At 39.9% G+C, this 21,546-nt stretch overlaps 1 protein-coding gene across 1 annotated transcript; it reads right to left on the reverse strand.

Moving 5' to 3' along the window:
* Positions 1–210: 210 nt before the first annotated feature.
* LOC144653849 (coiled-coil domain-containing protein 138-like) lies at positions 211–17,914 on the reverse strand. The gene is made up of 18 exons (XM_078513956.1): positions 17,785–17,914; positions 15,491–15,756; positions 14,414–14,499; positions 12,302–12,376; positions 10,660–10,812; positions 9,557–9,676; positions 8,693–8,770; positions 8,335–8,428; positions 7,272–7,309; positions 6,136–6,297; positions 5,273–5,398; positions 4,869–4,925; positions 3,482–3,611; positions 2,848–2,903; positions 2,375–2,443; positions 1,815–1,866; positions 1,553–1,691; positions 211–770 (listed from the first exon to the last, which is right to left on the reverse strand). The coding sequence occupies exons 2-18, from the start codon at positions 15,753–15,755 to the stop codon at positions 632–634; spliced, it is 1,839 nt and encodes a 612-aa protein (XP_078370082.1). The 5' UTR covers position 15,756; positions 17,785–17,914; the 3' UTR covers positions 211–631.
* Positions 17,915–21,546: the final 3,632 nt, after the last annotated feature.

Below are 21,546 nucleotides of genomic sequence, written 5' to 3' on the forward strand. Positions count from 1 at the left end.
CGCGAGAGTTTTAAACCAATGATTGAGCGTAGTTATGCAAAACCAATGCAAACGCGAATTACTTTCGACACTCAAGTGAAAACCGCTCTATCAACGATGATCCTTTACGTATAAAACGAAACATGTTCGCCAAGAAATTGAAAATTCCTTTTTCCGATGTCGTTGTCAAAAACAGGCGCTAAAGAAAAAGGGAATGTTTAACATGAGAAATATCCTCGTTGTCCTTTTATTATAAATAGAACTTTACTTTTAAACATCTTAGATTTCTAATATATCCGCTAAAATATCCAAATAGAATGTTCAAATAAAAATAAACTGTTTTCTAATCCTTCTGTTTCGTTTCTAAAACATTACAATGTTTCTACCAGCATTCCAAAACATCGATTCTTTCCCTTACAGAGATTTTTCTTTCAACTGTAACACTGGCATCTGTTTTCGCGCATTCTTGTTTAACCAGAAAGGAAAACAACACGCGGGCTCAATTTTCTCGACCAACGCCTTGTGAGCGTACTACGCGTATTGCTCGTTATTCCCGCCAAAAATGAAGCTTCTTATTGGCTCCCACGAGCACTCTTATCCTGATTGGAGGATACTAGCATGTTTGTCCAATAGCATTGCAGCTTTTTTCGATTCATTCTTTTCCTTTGCCAAGGTTGAAGATGACGGAGCGCAGGTTTAGAGCCAGAAAGGCGTTTTGTGGATCACACGTCCGTAACATTTCTTGTATGATGGCAGATATCTGGAAAGCTTCAAAGTATCGGCGATTGGACCTGCATAATGATAACGTAAGTCAGTTGGTGAATAAGTTTACAAATCAGTGAGAGACGCGGTGGCCTAAGGGTTTGTGCGCTTGACTCTGAATCGAGCGGTCCGGGTTAGAGCCCTGGCTGGGGTCACTGTGTTGTATTCTTGGGGAAAACACTTTACTCTCATAGTGCGTCTCTCCACATAGTGAAAATGGGTATCGTCGAATTTAATGCTGGGGAGGGGGGGTAGCCCTGTGATGGACTAGCACCCACCCAGGGGGGAGTCCCAGAGTAGAAATACTCGCAAACCCGGCATGCTACTGAAACCGATATGGTACTCTGCCCAAGGAAGGTAGTTGTTCTACCGAGACGACTTTTATAGTAACATACCATTCTCGTTCCCATGGCCCTGATAGCTTCTCTTAGCCGGCGGAGCCTTGGCACGAGAAACGAAGGGCTCTGGGGACATAGGATTTTTTAATTACTCGAATTTTTTTGATTGGCTGTTTGGAACAAAGAATTCTTAAACAGAAGGCAAAAACGCAACAACTCTCTCATACATTATTTTGAAATTTCATGACTGCATACTTAAAGGCCAGAAGTCCTAGAATCTAGGACTGGAAATCCTGTGTCTCCAGAGCCTTTCGTTTCTCGTGCCAAGGCCCCGCGTGCTAAGAGAAACAAAAGGGCTATGGGGACGAGAATGACTAACATACATACCAACACGGACTCTGCCATCAACAGCATAGCAAATCATCAGCCAATTACTTAACTTACAACTGTACTCTGAAATGTATTTCACTTACTTCATTTTCGAAAGTCGCTGAAGAACAATGCTCAGCTTCTCAAGGATTTTAGGATCCAGTCCCTTGTGCTGCAGCAAATTCACGGCCGTCCTAAACCAGAGCTCGTTTGAACAGCTGTCCAAAAACGCCGCGGTGAATGCTGGGAAAAAAAAAGAAAAAGATCACTCTATTTATAAGTCAATACAAATTTAAGAGGTGCAAATACGCGTGTGCTGCAGGCATAAAACCCGCTGATATGTCTCGCAGGCTCAAACCAACTTACGTGAATCAACAGACATCAAAAGCATCACATCGACAGCACTACCGAGGAGAGCCTGACGAGGAGAAAAACATGCGCTTTAAAACTGATTGCTTGATTTAATCGCGCAATTCACTCTTGCACAAAATGACAGTGTCGTGAAAAGTCCACGCCTCGTGTGGACTATAGGCCGTCGCATTCTTTTCCAAAATCCCACGGACAAGCTGAAATTTAAAATCAAGGGCAATAACGAGAACTGATTCCAACGTTCGCACTTCGCTGCTCGACCCTTTCGTTGGATTTCTGTCGCGCTGTAGAAAAATGATCGTCTCTTTTGACGAAAAGAGACTGCTCACGCGTGCTTGATACCCTTAATCGTCTTAAATGGGCAACTATAAAATTTGACTCCCCCACTTACTTCTGGATACATCCAATTCTTTATTTATACACCACATAATAGTTTGTACGGTTATAAGATACAGGATGAGAAAAAAATAATGTGTGCTAAATGCAGCTATATAAGATTTCAGGCAAAAACTCTTAAATCGTAACAAAGTACTGAATTCTTCTACGTAAATACGCACCTTTTGAACAACTTTCATGTAAGACAACACAACGTTTACTCCCTCGTAGGTCAGAAAAATTTGCTTGCCCTGATTAAAAGAAATATGAAGAGATGGTACATTAGTAACAAAACAAATGGTCAAACATAATAACACTAGTAAGTAGTTAGCAGATGAGGAAAGAAACTCGTAAAACAGGGACGAGAGTGCGTCTGATGAAGAACGTGGTCTTGATGGACCGCAAAATTTTAAAGACTTTTAAGGAAAAATAATATTTGTACCTTAATCTTCTTAAAGGGGTGAATATTTTACCTGATTGGCCCGCAATGAGGGCTTGAATTTGATACAAAAGTTATTTACCCTGCGAGATGCTTGCATGTTTTCCCTTTTTTATGGTCACAACCTCTTTTGCTTGGTCCATTACGCCCTTTAGTTTTTGTTTTATTTGTTAGTCTACATTACTGTTTATATTTCTCGCATCACGGCCTACTCACCACATCATCTTTCAAGTCGGTTTTTAAAACATCAAATACATGAGCCAGGTAATCAACTGAAGGAAAGGAAAACCAAGAAGCGTTTCACACACCACTTAGAGACTAAAAATTGAGGGATTTTTTTCTTTATTACCAATTGATAATCTCTTGTTTTTACTATGGTATAAATTATCTGAATTATTTAACTCGTTTAGTCACATAAGCGTTAAGCTGAATGTTACACGTAATGTTTAGAACATCCTCACATGGCAAAAAAGACACACCCTTGTAAATGGAAAATGTAAATGTTGTTTACAGTGGTCAGTGTATCTAGCTGCACCAAACTAGTTCTTAGGTATGCCACTCAAACAGTAACGAAACAAATATTTTAAATAAACGTATCAAGCTTACAAATTCCAACTACCAGAAGGCAGACCAGTTGCCTATTTACAAGCACGACCGATGAGTCGATGGATGCAAAAAAACCGACAGAGAAACGCAAAGCAAGATGTTATTGTGTGTTGTGTTTAAAGCACTGAACTCCATAATGTAGAACGCTTTAGCAACAAGACCGATTTTACCAAATTCAAGTATTTTTTAAGTTATTTACTATTGCATAAGTCAAAAATCAAGTTATAAGATTCGCAGACCTTACCTCTGGAGAGAGTTTTGAGTATGATAAGTGACGAGAGAATTCTGACGGCAACATTAGGGCTGTGGAAATAAATATCAAGCTTCTGCTTCTCGCTTTTCGGAGTCATCCCTTCCTCTGACACTTTTGTTACCTAAAAAACACAGTTTTCTATTAGCACTCATATATTTGTTTATCACAAGCCAGCCTTTTATACTCCTTTGAATATACTGATTTAGACGGGCACCGATATTTGCTCGAAAATCTTTGAAGTAAACAGAATCCGTACCCACAAACCCGAAAAATAAAATGAGCGCCAATTCAAAAATCGAGAAGCGCCGAGAAAGGCACGTAGTGCGAGCAAAGGCTGATGGAACGGCGACATTTTTCATTGTGTCCCCTCTCTCTCTTTTCGTTCAACTGCGCGAGCGACTGGAGATGAGGCAGATCTTTTATGCTTCATTCGCCTTTCAGGTTCTTAGGGGCGTTTTTTATTTTGATGCCTTTTCGCTAAAATACGATATCGCCCGCATAAGCTTCAGAATTGTTTGCCTGTTGCATGATTCGGCTTAGCATAGCTCCAACTTGTGTGTCAGACATACAGATCACCGTTACGTTTACTAACAAAAGCAAGTATTCAATACTGAAACCCCACGTACTGCTTACCGTTCGATAAAACATCGAGAAGCATGCCTTAACAGCGATTTAAAACTTTTTTCTTCTCTAGCGTTAAAAGAAATGCACGACCAGCAAAGAGGAAACCTGAATCTGGTAAAATCTGCATTTGAATATAACCCTCGGACGTTCAAGCAAACTCATACCCCCACCATCGTACAAGGGGGTGGGGGATGGAACCCCTCCCCGGAGTTTTCGTTATATTAAGGCGTAGCGAAATTATTTTGCACTGAGAAGAAAGCCCTTAGCAAACTCTACAAGATGACATCATTTTAATTGGCTGTGACGTCATATGACGACGTCATGTGACGTCATTAGAGCCGCCATCTTGGATCCGCCATCTTGGATTTTAACATTTTCTTAGAAAGTCAAAAAATAACGAAAATTGATCCAAAATCAAGCCAGAATGCTTATGGAATGTAAAAATAAACAAGTCTTGCACTTCTGTTTCCAAAAACTGGAAAAAATAAAGATAAATGTTAAAAATGACGATTTTTAGCAAGACCTGCTTGTATTTATGACGTTGCCATGGCAACATCAAATATCATGGACACATGATTGACAAATCAAAATTTCCGCAAAGGATGAATGAACAGATACTGAAAGTTTCAGCACTGTAGAGTAAATCCTCTTTTCGCAATTTGGAAAAAACCTTATGGGGGGGTGGCATCCACCCCCCTCCCCCCCCCCTTGTACGTCCGAGGGATAATATCAGGACATAAAAAAGGCATATCACCTGAGGTTTGTAGAGTTCTTCACCAATATGACGTAACGTGGACGCCAGAGCCGTTCTCTGTGTAAAAACAAAAAAAAAGGAACAATTTTAAACGGACGCCGTAACGACGTGAAGTGTAGGTCAACCAGATTATGAAGCAGATTGGAGTCAAATCAAAATAAGTGTGTAAAGAGGAAAAAACAGGGACAAAGAGAGTAGTTTTTTGTCGCAAACTAATTTTTCACTGCGACAAAATTCAGACACGAGTCAATAACAAGTAAAAGAAAGACAGGAAGTGTAAAATCTAATCGAGCTTCACGCGCACGATGACGCGCGGGTAAAATTCACTCGCGCGGAAAGCACGCGTGAAATTGCGTGTAGTACACGCATTTTACGTACGTGTAGGAGCTGCTATTTCCAAGTACCTGTGATCCATGCACGGTTTGTTCCATAAACACGACACTCCAGTAAGTAAACTGTAAGCACGGCTGTTGAACCCGAGGATTAACGCTTGGTAGACTACCTAATATGTCAGACATGCCCGGTAAAATCTGCATAACAGAAAAAAAATGTGATGATTACGAAACCAGCATCATTCTACATGCGTTTGTGGTTCAATCAAGGTGTTTTACAACTATTTCATGCGGTAATTTAATAAGTTGTGTTAATTTTATGAAGAGTTTTATGAATAGTTCATCTCTTTTCTACTACGTCGACCCAAAATTCTGAATCCTGTCTAAGATAAATGTAAATAAAAGTCCTTGATAAATAATTTCTCGGATAAATGACGTTATACAATGTTTTACTGAGATTTTGATCCAGGTTCGTTTCTATTCCGGCTCTCCCTTTTTTTTTCTCAGCTAAACAAACAAGTATATTAAGCAACTGTTGAAAAAACCCTTGTTTGTTGTTGTTAAACCATCCGACACTCGTTTTTCGACAGTACTCTTGCTACATTTAGATCTGTAAAATTAAAGCCAATGTTTAAATGCATTGTTGATACTTTTAATTTTGTTCACTTTTTCGTGCGAAAATTCCATGTAATTCCTTGTGCTTCTGTCGGATCACTTGCAAGCCATTATGGGATTAATTGTGGTCTGACGAGCAAGACTTCACGTAGGTAAATAACCAATCAATGAATTGATTGATTGATTGATTGATTGATTGATTGATTGATTGATTGATTGATTGATTGATTGATTGATTGACATACTGTCTGTGATTATTAACATCAATTTGCAAGACCCCCACTTGGTGGATTATCCCTTATACATACAACTCCACTTACTTTCAAACATTTTTCGTGCACTAGAGCGGAAGGGAAGTCTAACTGCTGTTCTTGAAGCCTTCCTTGTGGTGAATCCTGAAACGTTGGCATCTTTTGAAGATGAGCTTCGGATGTCCACTCCAGCAACACAGCTAACACTTCAAACATGGCGGAAAAATTCACCTGACAAAATAAATAGAAATTCATTAAACAGGGTAACCTACTCATCTTTGAACTTGAATACTTAGAGTCCCTGTACCACAAATCAAAATTGAATCTACCTTATTGTTACTTATTTTCGCGATTTTCGCCATTTTCAAAGCATCGCGAATTTAAAGACCCGCAAAATTTATTTTTACTGTTCTTTATTGTACTTTGTTTTGAACTTATTTTTGGCCAAAGTGCAAAAATTAAGTTTCATTTTCGGGAAATTATGTTCCCGCGAAAATAAGTAACAATAAGGTAGAAGTGTTGGTTTTGGTGGAAGAAAAAAAACCTTTAATGTATGAAAAAAGACAAAATTTGGGGGTGCAGTGGCTTAATGTCAGGTGTGCGGGACTCCGGATTGAGCAGTCTGGGTTAGAGGCTTGGCCGGGGTCACTGTGTTGTGTACTTGGGCAAAACACTTTACCCTCATAGTGCCTCTCTCCCCCCAGGTGTATAAATGGGTACTGGCAAATTTAATGCTGGGGGTAACCTTGTGAGGACTAGCACCCCATCCAGGGAGGAGTATAACTACTCCTAATCGCTTCATGCTACAAAAATTGGGATAAGCTCCAGCCTGATGGGCCACTAGGCTTGAACACAGACTTCACCATGAAGATGAAAGACACACATAACAACAAAGCCGTGACTACTAAACAGTCAGGGGGACCTTCCTAAGATGTACCGACCTGAGCCGGGTTGTTCAAAAGACGATTAACGCTAACCCAGGATTAAAAGATGATCAATACTTTAATTTCTCTTGTTTTAAGCGTTTTCCATAGCTAATGTTTTGTTAAGTTTGAGATTGGTCCACGTCAAAACTGGGGGCAGAAATATTAACAGAAAACCTCAACAAATTGTAATAAAATTGAAATTAAATTTCGCGCTAATCCTGGATTAGCTTATCGTGCTTTGAACAACCGGGCCCTGGACTTTAAACAGTTTAAGTGTACCTTGTTTTGAGAAAAGGAGACAGACTTGGTCGCCACTTCTGAATAAAGCGAAATAACATAATAAATTATAATGGAGTTAAAGGGTGTTTGTAAAGTAAAGACAAAGAAACAACTTATACCAGGGTTGCCACTCTATTTAGAACCCAAATCAGTTCCCTGACTTTTCACTGACCTTAAAGCAATTCTCACTGGCCTTGAATTAGGTGAATTAACAAATAAGCCCAACGTTTTTTTGCATTTGCTTTAGCTTCTTTTGCTGACCATTGATAGTCTTCTCTTCATTTTCGATCTCTTTACGTTTTTCATGGGATTTTGAACGCATGGCATTTAAATTCACCAACAAATCCCTTTGGTTTTCTTGTTTCAGCCAAAATTCCCTGACTTTTCACTGACTTTGACAAGAACTAAAATTTTCCCTGACTTTTCCCTGACCATGAAAATTTTTTGTTTTTCCCTGACTTTTTACTGTAGCAACCCTGTAACAGACTGAAGAGTATAAGTGATTGTAAAATTCATTAATTATTCATGAGGGTGCAAACCAATCCCAGCACACTATTCAGACCACATGTACACAACTGTAAACCCCAATACAAATCAAACAATAGCATTAACTTTTGATACAAACTCCTGCTCAGCTAATTAGTATTCATTAACTTTTGATACAGATGTCTACTGATTTGCATAACAATACTTCGCATTCAATTTATTGTTTTCATTTCACAAGTAGAATAAAATGTTCGCGTCCGATCTGTATGGGCGTTTACAATGGCTCGCCTATCGGCTCGCCATTGTAAACGCCCATACAGATCTCCCGCTCATATTTTATCTACTACTAATAAATTATTGTGGGCCTGTAAGACATTTTGCCTTTGGACTCCAGGTGTGAATACGTGCAAAATTTAATGCAAAGTGGCACAATTATAAAGTGATATTGACTTGGGGATGGGAGATGGGGGAATTCAAAAGGAAGGATGCAGTTTTAAAAGAGGACCATGTAAAAAGGGCAGGTGGGTAATTTCAATCACCAAACATTTGTTAACACAAGCTGAATGCATGCAATCACCTTCTTTGCCATGTGAAGTGAGCTTGTTGTTTCTTTGCATTTCAATCTGTTTATCTTCTGGCTTGGAACCCCTCTGCAAAAACTCATTCTTTCTCTGGTTGGTATGAATTAAAAACAAAAACGTTCTAGCATGCTTTGAATTACCTCAATTCAAGGTATTCTCACATCTTCCGTTGTTCTCTAGCCTGCGAATACAGCTGCCTCTCATCGCTCCTGTTACTACATGCGAAACGTAGTTGCGAGAACAACGAGAGGCGGCTGTATTCGCAGGCTAGAGAACAACGGGCTCCCAACTTTTGTCATGTTATTTCTCTTATAAAAAAAATCATTTCCATGCTAGGGCCTGACTGTTACCAACCTGTAGATTAGCAAGTCTGTGTTGTACACTCAGAGCTTGCGTCTCCAGCTTTCTGTTTTGCTGCTCTAGGTCACTGATCTATGATCGTGAGAGAAGAATTAAAACAAAATCAATAGAGTTTGGTTCTTTTCTTGAATACAGAATACAGGAGAATCCTGATTGCTTGAACCCTTGGTTTCTCAAAACTCCCAATTTCTCGAACCAGTTTTTTTCCCTTGGACAGTACTTCTCTGTATTATTATACATTGTAGTCGTTAGCTGTCTTCTTATTGGCTTAGAGCCTACCGCTAATTCTGGAAATCTGCGCAACCTACAGATTAGTGAATAATCTGCTAGCAGATTATTTACTAATCTGTAGGTTGCGCGTGCAATGCATGATTTCCAACGCAATGGGCAGGCATCTGGCGACGAAGGAAATTCATAGTTCGTTGAGTGGCCTTTTCAACCGAGCAATAATTTTCAAGACCTAAGTTGAAAAATTATTGAACCATAAAGTCTCGGAAAACACAAAATAATTGACAAAAATTGGGAAGGAACTATTCCACAAAATACTTTTAGGAAAAAGCAGGACGACAAGTAGGAATTAGCACAAGTGTTGAAACAGGTTGAAATCGTTTGGAATTATTTTCTTTACCAAAAAAGGCAATGTATAATAAAACAATTATTAGTTTCGGTTTTTGTGATATCCGGAATAATCGAGGTCAAGGTAAGTGTTATCAGCCTCAGCTTCTTTGAAGCAATTTTCATTTATCCAGAGGTTCAAGAAATCAAGATGCTGCTGTATTGGTCTTCCACTCCAATAAGCAATAAGTAATAAATTAACCACTCTGGTAAGATAGAGATCAAGAATATTATATTAGTTACCTGTTTCTTCAGTGAATCATTTGCAGCTTTTATTGTATCAAATGATTCTCTCATCCTTCTGAGCTCTTTCGTTTTCTTGTGGATGATTTCTTCGAGTTCTGTAATTTTGTGTTCATATTCCTAGAGGTTGTTAAAATAATAAAGAAGTTGGAATGACTGTCACCACTCGTCATGCAGAGCTCCTTCCCCTACCAGTGGATTTAGAAGTAATGGTCATGAAGGGCACTAGTGTTTTATAATCAAGAAGGACAGTCTTTGACTGGGAATGGGCACTTATTTGAGGCAATTAAATATATTAAATGATCATGATAGAAATTTATTATTAGTCGGATTAAAGGATCATATTTCACTGTGAAACACCAAATCAGATTCAACAAAATGAAACAATTTTTCAAAGGCAATAATATCACCGTTCTAACAACCCTCCAAGTTAAGACCATTTTAGTTGCCATGGTGTCAAAAATTTTGGAGCTGGCGACTAAATTGGAACCGAAGTCGCCAGCCTGGTGACTAAAATTGAGAAGAAGGACAGAAAGCATGAGCTTAATTTAGCAACTAAAATTTTTCACTGGCGACCAAACTTGAGCAATTAGTGGCCAAATAAATAAATAAATAAATAAATAAATAAATAAATAAGCAAGGAAATAAACTTGGAGGGTTGTTCTAAGAATGAAAGATTGTCTCCGAAAAATAAAATGTAGTACGCTGGTGGGACACAGAGTAGAGAGAGGAACAAAGACCAGCTGCAGAAGGGAGCTTATCAAGTGCCAACAGATATGCTGGTAAAGGGGTGAAAAGCAAGGAACACACTAAATAAGACAAGGCTTGCAGATAAATCCATGAGGCACAAGACTTAGGGAATAGTGACCTGGAGGAATACTTGGTGGAACAGGAAATGAACAGTGATAGGCTTTACTTGGATTATTGCTCCCTGGGCTGGCCAAAAATCAGTGTCAGTTCATAGACTGAGGTGTTTTATTGATAGCATACATGTATGTATGCTCTGAAAAGAATCAAGGCACAAAATACTGAGAGCAAACATAGGCATAGGCATATAATAGTCAAATATTTGATACTTTTAAAGCACAGTCAAGGGATTTCACCTCAACAACAGCTTGGCAGCGATTCTCTACTTCTTGTGTTACCACCTTGTCTATGATGATGTCTGTTGTATGGCTGAGTTTCTCTGCATCTCGTAAAGCCCTCTCCCTCTCACGTAGCTGAACTTCACGCATATGGAGAGCTTCACTTTCTTTCTAAAAAAAAAAATCACAAAATGGTGTTCCATCCAAATGCTTGCCTAGTAAAACTTATAGTTCGTATAGTGTGATTGTCTGGCCTGTGACAGTAGTTCTGCAAAGAACTGTTGTTGGTGACTGACATTTCGACAACCTAAGTGGAAGTCATCTGACTTCTGCTCAGGTTGTCAAAACATCAGTCACCAACAACAGTTCTTCACAGAACTACTGTCACCCAGACAATCACACTATAAAAACAACTCATACTCCCAGGTTCAAACCATTTACGATAAAACTTTTATACAAAGAAATAAAAGACCAATTTACCGGTAAGCAAAACTAACATTCTCAGTAATTAAGAACATAGCTCCTTAGATATATGAATAAATATCTGACACAACTCTGTTAGTATTCTAAGGATTACATGTACATGTAATTACCTGATTACACAAGATGAAAATCAACAAGAGTTGAAGAACACATTAATGTACTCTATGAGTTCGACAAGAGCCTTGAGGGAGAGGGCTCCCATCTGACAGGGACAGGATGCTTGTCAATTAAGAGTGAGGGATCATAGGCGTACAAGGCAGGGGGGCGAGGGGGGCTGCAGCCTCCCCAGTGCCAAAATTTCTCGGGAAAATGCTAAGAATTCGAGCAACAAGCCAGAGAAAAAATAAAAGATAAGCAGAAAAATCTCAACATTACAATTAAAACAAATTATGCATGTTAACAGACAAAGTATTGGAAATATACCAAACTTTGTGGTTCGAAAGTCCAAATTTGTCATTTATCTGCTTTCGCTTCCTCTCGCAAATTACTATTAAAAAATAATAATATTCGATTTTTCTCGCAAATTCTTCCTGACCCCCGAGTCTGACTCAGTTCTAGCCTTTCTGTAGGTTGAACGTTTGCCCGCAGTCGAACCAGTTTAAGACCTTGAAACAAAGCTGCAATACGATTACAAGGGCCAGCTCAAAACTTTCAACAAAATGTTTCAACCAATTCATCCGTGAATGTTTCACACGTTTTTATATAACTTGCAAGTGGGGGAAAACAATGTAAATTGCCCCCCAAAAATACTTTTATTTTTGCTAAACTAAAGAGAATAAAAAAAATATTTCCAAAGAAAAAGGATGCAGTGCATTGACACCTTCCGGCAACACCACAAGATTAACTTTAAGAAACAAGCAGGCAAGGTTTGTACACAACTATTTCAACACACATTTTGCTGTCCATTTCATATGCCTGTTTATTCGGCTTTGAATCCATGCCATTTTTTTTTCGGGCAATAAGGTCTCCGCCCCCCCAGGTCCGAAGGTGCCCGTACACCTATGTGAGGGATTGAACTCTTGTAACAACAACCGGCACCATAACCATTTTATTTTGTCAACAACAACAACAATTTTATCTTGTCAACTTATGTTGACTTTCCTTCTGGTTTGATCTGGCCATAATACAAAATCATGCTTTTAAAAGTACACATGTACCAGTACTTGTTACTACTAACCTGCAGCATGATACTTATTTTGTTCAATTCTCTGTGAACTCTTTTCACATTATCGGCTTCTAAGTGATGCTGCACCTTAAAAACATAATTTATACAGTCATCAATATTTTTGCTGCAACAGACAGGGCTCGAGACTAACGGTAGCCAACTGGCTAGTAGGTTTTGGCCTTTCACTAGCCAAAATGGCTAGTGAAAAAAATCAGGCATTAGTGGCAAGAAACCACATTTATTAAAATCGCCTCTCAGAGAATATAACTAACAAGTAAACTGTTGACATTATAGAATGTGAAGCTTTCAACAATCTAGTTGAAAAAAATTCATGTACATGTACAATTTTTATAGTGAAGAACAAAGCCCAATTTTATAAGAAAAAAAACATGAAGATTTAAGGAACATCTTACGGCTCAAGGTTTAAACATTATCGCACTTTTTTCACCCCCCCCCCCCCCCCTAAAAGAAGAACTATGCTTAAAAATTGTGGCTAGTAGAAAATAAGTTTTGGCTAGTAAAATCAAAGCTGAACTAGCCACTTGGCTAGTTAGCAAAATAGTTAGTCTCGAGCCCTTAACAGAATTTACATGGGTCTCCCTATTGAAATGTGTTGAACATTTCAGAAAATACCCATACCCTCACCATGAAAGGTGTTTTGGTTTTAACCCCCTCTCCCACACCCCTCTGGAGATCCCATTTTAGCTTCATACTTTCTTTTAGAATATTATTTTGGCTTTTGAGATTCCCCTCCCCCTCGAATTTTCAATGACCTTTCATGGGGTGGGTATGGATCTATTATCTGGTACTTTGTATACAATTTACTTTTACAAAAATTTGCTCCACCTTTATGTATATTGTATTTACTCGAATAAGAGCTAGCAGTAAAACAATCACTTTGAACTGCAAAACATCGCTTTTGATGGAAAAAAATGTCCAAGTTTGTTTATTATATATGAGTTGCTTTGTAGTGCTGTTGTTAGTTAAACAGAATTCTTTGAATAAGCACCGCATTGGGACTGCGGCGCTTATTAACTTTTTGGTCTTAAATGCGGCACTTATTCGAGGGAGGCGCTTATTCGGGGGCGGCGCTTATTTGAGTAAATACAATACAGTCGAAACTCTCGTAAGCGGACACCCTCAGGACACGAAAAAAGTGTCCGTAACTGGAGCTGGCCGCTTATGAGAATGGTTCTCGTAAGCGGCCACTAGAGTTGTAGGGGATAAATGGCCGCTTAAGGGAGCTTGCCATGCTAACAATAACCGGACGGACGTGGATGACGACAAAACAAGCACTGAAATATGGCACTGTAATTACTTTAAAATCACTGTGTCGAACGGCGATGTGAAGTTAATTGATAAACACAAGATGCAGAGGTTGTTAATAGGATTTTCTTTGGAGTGTCCGCTTACGGAAGCTTAAGAACAAAGAAAAAGTCTAAGTCGTAATCTCTGAAAGTGTCCGCGGCCGCTTACGGGAATGTCCGCTTACGAGAATGTAAAAATACAGAGTTTGTATGGGAGTTAAAACGGGGTTTCAAACAAGGTGGCCGTAAGTAGAGCTGTCTGCTTACGAGAGTGTCCGATAAGAGAGCTTTGACTGTAGCTACATTGTACCATGATAATTGAGGTGAGTGGAGCATAAATATACAGCACAGTCATACATGTATCTTATTATACAATAATATTAAGTGTATGATATTGATGGAAATTATACCTCCAGTTGTGTCCAGTTGTTTGACAAGCCATCAGGGTGGGTCAAAATGCAAAGAAGTTGTACAAATTAATCATTGTATAAAAATATTTTAAAATCATTCCAATATGACAAGCCCAATTAAGGCAAATGGAACCTTAGTGAAATGGAATTTATCTTCTAATTTACTTACTAGAAAATCTCAGCCCAAAATTATATAATGATATTTTTAATTACATTGTCCTTTTATTGCCAAGTTAAAACTTGTTTAAGTATGACGATGAATGCAGGAAAGCACACAAGCCACGCTTTTGAATAGACACAGCCAAAGATTTGGCCATGCAGTGAACACATCATTTACGAGGAAAAAGCCCTGATAATCTCCTGCCAAAAAAAAGCTGCTTGCCTAAACATGTAACTGTAAAACTCACCTCTTGTTCATATGATTTTGAAGTTATTCTTTGTCGTGAATGAGAACTTGAAGGCATCATGTGACGAGAAGTGTGATCTTCATTATCTGTTGGTTTAAAAGGAAAGACAGTGATTAAAGATTGAAGCGCAGCCAGGACAGACAAATAAAAACAACGTTCACTGGCTAAAAATATTAAAAACAATGAGCTTTCGGCTGTCGCTCTACAGCCTTCGACGGATAAAAAATTGAATACAAAATGAATAAAATATATACAAGAAAGGTGTGATAAAAAGAAAATGATAAAAAACAAAAGCGAGGTAAAAATGTGCTAATTACCGTAAGAGGCTATTTTTAAAAAGAATACAATATTGGCTTGGATTGGCTTAGAGTTATTGTCAGCATGCTTAGTAGCAGAGGTGTGCCAAGCTTCCAAAGTTTTTCTATTACGAAAAGAGCCTTTGTCAACAACACTAGAGTTTTCAAAGTCTATGCGATGGTCAATGACCACGCATGTTTCGCAATGTTTGAGCAATGTTTGAAAAGACAGTGAGTTACTTATTAATTTTATTTTTATCATCATCATCACTTTGTCTACCCTCGGATTTTGCAGAGTAGCTTATACAGCTTGTATCACCTCTGGCTTGCAGGTACTGATATGGGAGGATAATGCCCTTAGCTGAAAGATGAGTGTATCGAATTATGAGTTCGAGAGAGACGAGCGAGAGAGATTCGAGTTCGAGTTAGAAATTTTGAGTTCGAGATGGGGAACATTTTCCCAGTTGGTCACGCATAGTGTCGCCCTTATCACCATGAAAGCTAACCGCAAGCAAATAGGAGTGGAACTAACTGCAAGCAAATAGGAGTGGAACTTACAGCAAGCAACTTGAACTCAATATTTTAACTCGAAATTCTAACTCGAACTCGAACTCATGAAATGGACAGACCCCTGAAAGATCCCCAAAATTTCACTTTTACCCTCAAAGCTTCACTTCTCTGCCAAATGTTCCTTTTCTTGGTACAATCTTTCAGCCTTGGACATTTTCTTCCAATATGTCAGCCATCTAAATGGGTTCATTACTTTTTACTGAATACAAACCATCAATTTCGCCTTCAGTTTCAGATGTTTCAGTGAGAGTCTCAGGAATAACATCATCATCCTCGGCTACTGACTGCTCTAGCCGTTTGGTACCCATGCGAACTATCTCGTACATGGCTTTCAAAGCCTTGTTGTATTGCCGCCTCTCAGAACTAGAAATCTCAGTGGCTGCATCTCTGCCAGAGTGTGGAGGAGTGAAAAGATTTTGATCAGGGGGGGATGGATAGGTTTTCTCTTCTGCTACACGAGGAAATAAGCCATCCATTCTAAATGTAAAGATTAACACATGCATAGTTAAAACTTCTTTCATTTATAGCACCAACCAAAAATTACCAACACAATAAAGCTTTTCTTTCTGCATATTCTTTCTTCAATAAAATGTCAACTTTATACAACCAACTAGGGAAGTGATATCATAGTATTAGTAATCCCCCAGAAGTGATATTGTACGGTTTATGGATTTTTTTCATGGAACCTTTTATTATACTGATATCCACGCTTACATTGTACTTTATACCATAACCAGGATAATTCTCGCACGCGGATTGGTTCAAAGTTATAGTCGATTGGAGTACAAATCGGATTTGACCAGATCTCGCCTTCCACGCACATGCGCAGGCTTAAAGATGTGTAAGTTTGGTCTCCATGAATGAAAGCGAATTTCATCACGTTTTGTTTGAATCAAGTACACATTTGTTTTCGGAATTGAGGATTGGACTTCTACTTAGGTGATCTGTAGAAAAAAACTGATCAGGCTTTTGAATTTTTGGCCTAAGTGAGAAGAACGGTGCTAGCGAACTAGCAGCGGACTGTCGATGCTCAGTGAACGAGCGCTAACAAGATCTTCAGAAAGAAAAATAATCTTGCTAGCTTCAAGCCATAGGAATACACTCAACAAGAGAGGAAAAGGTAATTGAAATTGTTATGGTTATTCATCTTCTTTTGTATCATTGTCGTTTTAACTTGTCGGACCAGAATCTTTACGTCCCACTGGCAAAGTTTCTTCGCGATCAGGCATGGCTTTTGATAAATACTTGTTCGAGTTTGCTATGGTATAAAACAAATCGACTACATTTTTCCATGGTCTACTTAACAAATAGATTCCATTTTGACGTGCGTCTGTTCAGTTATAGATCACAGATGACGTCAAAATGTGGTATGAACAAAAGAAGTGGCCCACGAGCCGAAGGCGAGTGGGTCACTGATGTTCATACCACATTTTGACGTCTTCTGTGATCTATAACTGAACAGACCCACGGCAAAATGAAATCTATTTGTTTTATATAATAACACAAGACTTCAGCACACTTCAGTGTGAGCAATGCCGCCGTACCGATGAGCTAAGTTGTTTTGATTTCACTATTAAGCTTTCGTTAACACGAATAAACAGAAAAATGGTCAATTGAAAGTCAATGAAAAAACTAACCTCATTCCGATTTGGAAAGTTGTTCAATCTGTAAGCATTAACCGAAGCGTTCAACCGCAATTCGTTTGTTTCCGTTGCGTCGTCCAACTGTACAACACGATCAATCGTACAGATTTCGGACAATTTCCGATAATTCACTGTCTTCTTCGCCTGTTTCGCCCTTAATGCTTGGCGTATTGTTTCCCCGAAGATTGTAATTAAGCTGAACTTTTGCTTGTTGTGGCCCCGCAAGTTTGAAAAACTTTGCCGACAACTCTGATTTGGACTATGAACTCTGATCACCCGCGCGAGTCACACTACCGCGTGACGTCATCTATGTGTCTGTACTCTAATAGATCATAAGTAAGAACCAATCAAAATGCGCGTAGAATTCAGGTTATTATATAAACTCTTATAGACCATAGAAATGACGCCATAAAATGTCCAAAACTTTGCAGTGAAACCACACTTGAGTTTTGAACATTTTCTGACGTCATTTCTATGGTCTATAAGAGTGTAGACCATGAAAAAATGTGGTCGATTTGTTAAATGCATTGTATACAACAAAAACTTTATACAGTTCTCTGTTTCAAAAATTGACACAAAGTACTACTGGTAAATCTTTCCAAATTCTTGTTGATAAACAATAACTTTACACTTTTTAGTATTGAATCGATATATAACGGAGTTGAGGGCTGCCCTGGGCGCCAGAGGTTCAATTTTTCTTTCGACATCGCACTTAAGTGACTTCGCCGCAATAAAATCAGACAAAAACCCTCTAGCACCCAGGCTAGTTGAAGACTATTATAAACCCTCGAGTACGCGAGTTACAGAACAGTTCGAAGCTACAAAGATTTTTAAGAGACTGACGGCTAAATTACCTTCTTACCTCGGTACATGAGGAACACGAGAATCAAAGGAACTCGAAGATCACTATTAACCATGCTAAAGAAAGCCCATTTTGATGGAAAAGAACATTCTAACCTTCTCTGCACAAATCAAATATGGCGGCAAAAACAGGTAGCTTGGTAACCAGGCTAAACAGTCGCGTGCGCGCGCGACTCTCGGTTCCCGGGCGCGGGATATGGGATAAGGCACGGGACAGTACGGGATGGCTTGTTTCCGATTATGATTTTCCGGCAAATGCTGTATTATGCTACAGGACAGAACAGAACATGAATGAGCTGTACCTTTTGATAATTTTACCGAATGTCAGGAGGGTTGGGTGAAACCTTGCACGTTTACCTGGGCATGGGGTCCAACAGCACCTCGCGCCTCGGTGTGTCACATGATTGGTCGCGAGAACAATAGTATAAAGGGCACGGTAGCCTTTAGGGACATAGCCTCCGAAAGCAGACGTATTTCCGGCTGTCGTTAATACTGTTGTACTGTAGTAATGCTGTGTTTATTTCGCAATGAGAACAAATGTTACAGGAAATCCCTGTCGTTCCGGTAAAAGTGACAAAAGGTAATACCCCAGAACGCATTTCCTTTTTTCCGGAAAATTTCCGTTAGGGTGAATTCGAATCAACCGGTCCAGGTTTTTTTTCTCTGCTATGGGACACCTCTCTTAGGCGAACACCTTCATCCCTTAATCATGGCCAACCACATATAAACACTACATTTTAAACCTCCCATAAGTGGACACTTCCGCTAAATGGACTCCTTGAGGTCTCAAGGGTGTCTGCTTACGGGAGTTTCCACTGCAATCGGCCATTTCCGAGTTATGTTTGCCTCTGTTTCAAAACGAGTATACGTGTGAAACCACTCAAAATGAAAATGAGTTTGAATTGCATGAAAATGGACCTGAAGGTGAAACTCATTTTCATTTGAATGGTGTCGCACTTAGTAGATTTGTTTTGAAACAGAGGCAAACGGTAACTCGGAAATGTCTTATTGTGACTAGCCTGTGTGAGAGAAGCAGAGAGAGTTAGAGAAGGGGGTGTAGAATAAACGCGAACGGGGAGGAAGGGAGCATTTAGCGCAATTATGAGATGGATAGACAAAAAGCAAACCCCCTAACAATCGCACCCGATTGCCCCTCCTTCCGACAGTTCATGCATACAAAACGGCAAGATTTCTGAACAGCCTCATACATAGCCCACGCATACAATTTTCTGACTGACTCGTTCTTTTCATGATCGCTGTTTGTGTATAGTTTATGTATGGAATAGTTGCATGCATAATTAATGTATGGTGCTGTGCGGAAATCTTTCCGACAAAACTTTGAGGATCACCTTAGTATCACGCAACGCTTCGTTATGTTGCGTGACAACGTAGCGTTGCGTGACAGAGAGAGGACCAGAACTGGACAAGAACCACCTCTGTGGTAGGGTAAGTATTCGGTGTCCATCAAAGAAATCCTTTTTGCGGACTTCTCGCGAGAGGGATGCGCGCGCTCCTTAGCAACATCATTGTACACCCTTCGGTAACTGTTGTTTTACGCGCGGTTGAAGGGTTTTAGTCCCTCCACCCAGAATCGAGAGTGTTCCGAGGGACTCGAGCCTCCTCCCTTTTTCCAGAATAAAGATGGGACTAGAAAGGCGCGGTCGAAAACCCACCTTTGTTTGAATAACAAAGAGCTAATCTTTACCTGCCTACCCTGCACCCCTCCCCCCCCCCGCCCCGTACCCACCCACCTAGTCTACTACTAGTTAGTCTTCAACCGATACAGCTGAACCTCGCTTATCTTAAACTCTTCGCTCTCCCGAACTCAAATCCATTTCCTTCAGATATGCTTTTTCAGTCATTTACTATCAGCTGCCTCGAACTGCCCACTTTCTCAAACAATTTTTCATTTCCCTTGAGAGTTCGAGATAGCAAATTCAACTGTACTTCTATCTCCCCATAATAAGAAATGGACTAAAACTGTACAACTTTTCATACAAAACTGTTCTATTATTCAGGTTAAAACCTTGTTATTATACAAGCTCATGATAAAATATCATTTCTGAAGCACGAATCAGTACATTTCTCGCGTTAAGGCCAATACTCTGACTCGTTCATTAATTATATACATTCTGAAAACTGTAAAACTGAGCCGTAAGATTTTGTCGCTTATTTACAAAAATAGAAAATACTCTGGGTGATATATATAATACAATAAGAATCGCTTTGTTAAGAGAAAACCTTCACACAACAAAAAACTACTCAAATTCACGACTGCATGAAAGCTAAAACAAAACGATATTCTTGTATTTAAAAAAAAAAAACGTTCTAAAAGAGCTTTTAAAATCATTGTGAAGCTCAATTCTTAAAGTCTCCAATAAAACCAAGATATATTTGTAATCTGTTATCGCCGCGAAAATAAAGATCAATATCTGCGCAAAAAATTCCGTACGGTATACAATTAAAATACGGTATCTAAGAAGATAAAATTCGCTATACATCGATTTCTAAATTGGATTCATTGTCTGATATTGACGGCGAATGAGTCAAGTCTGAGTTCGAGCCGTCATGTGAGTCCCTCCGTAGCTGCATCACATGCATTGAAGACGGCCGCGAGCCCGACTTGGGCGTTGCCCCCGTAGGGGGCGAAAATACCGGGGATGATGCCCCCGTGTCTAAAGGAGAAACCGACGGAGAACGAGTCACTAACGGCGTAATAGCCGGAGTAAAGTTCGGTGAAAATGCCGGGGAAGTGTAGCGAGTTGACGGAGGACTTATGGGTGAGCGAGGAAGTGAGGAGACTGAGGAGAGCATGTCTGTTGTTACCATTCCCGCAGGCGCGTTCCTGGAGTCCCGACTGGAAGGCAAGCTCAGGCTCAAATTTTTCTTCGGAGGTGCGTCGTCTTTCATTTTACCAATTTCTAAAAACACATCCGCTAGCGGCTGGAACTGCGGGCCCCAGTCCAGCAAATAATCCCAGTTATAACTTCCGGTTAGTTCCTCGCGACTGCCCACGATCGAACTCAACGAGCCGCCGTACGAAGGATGGTCGTGTCCTTCTTCGACATACGGTCTCATGCCGTCAATAATCGATTCATCTTCGTCGGCGTCAACTTCGGAAAGCTTCGCGTATAACAAATTACTGACGTCAACTCCGCCGTCGGCTTCTCCGCCGCCTTCTTCGCCGAACACGTGAAGACTTTCTTGACTTCCGAGCCGCGCGAGCAGCTTATCGATTTTGTCCGTATGTTTATCGATCGCGAGGCCTTCTCCTTGCATCATGCTACTTCCGTCGCTGATAGTAAGCTGGGAGACTTGATCAGAATCCTGTTGAATTCCCGAGTCGGGTCCCACCACAGTTTTAACGTAATTCTCCGAATGCAGACTTCCGATGTCGCCATTAACGATAACCGGCGCATGTGCATCGTCGAAATCAACGCCTTCGGAAGATCCTCGGCCACTCGACGCGCTGTTCGGCGTATCCGAAGACTCGGTTCCACGGGCAGGCGAGTCACTCGGACCATTCAGGGGGGAGCACTCCTGAGAATAGCCGCGCGGAGTGGAGACGTTTTCAAGAGATGAATCCACATGGTTGATATTTCCATTCGGAGCATGTGGGTGTACAGTGATCTCATCAAATGAGCCATCGTAACGCAAGCGTGGATGTTGTCGATTCCTTTTCTTCTTCTTTCGCACATAAATGGCGGCCATAACGATGACAAAAGCGATTAAAATCACCCCAGCCAGGACTGCCAAGCCAATT

The sequence above is a fragment of the Oculina patagonica genome, chromosome 5, assembly GCF_052425735.1.
Source record: "Oculina patagonica isolate OP01 chromosome 5, crgOcupat, whole genome shotgun sequence".
Lineage (NCBI taxonomy): Eukaryota > Metazoa > Cnidaria > Anthozoa > Scleractinia > Oculinidae > Oculina > Oculina patagonica.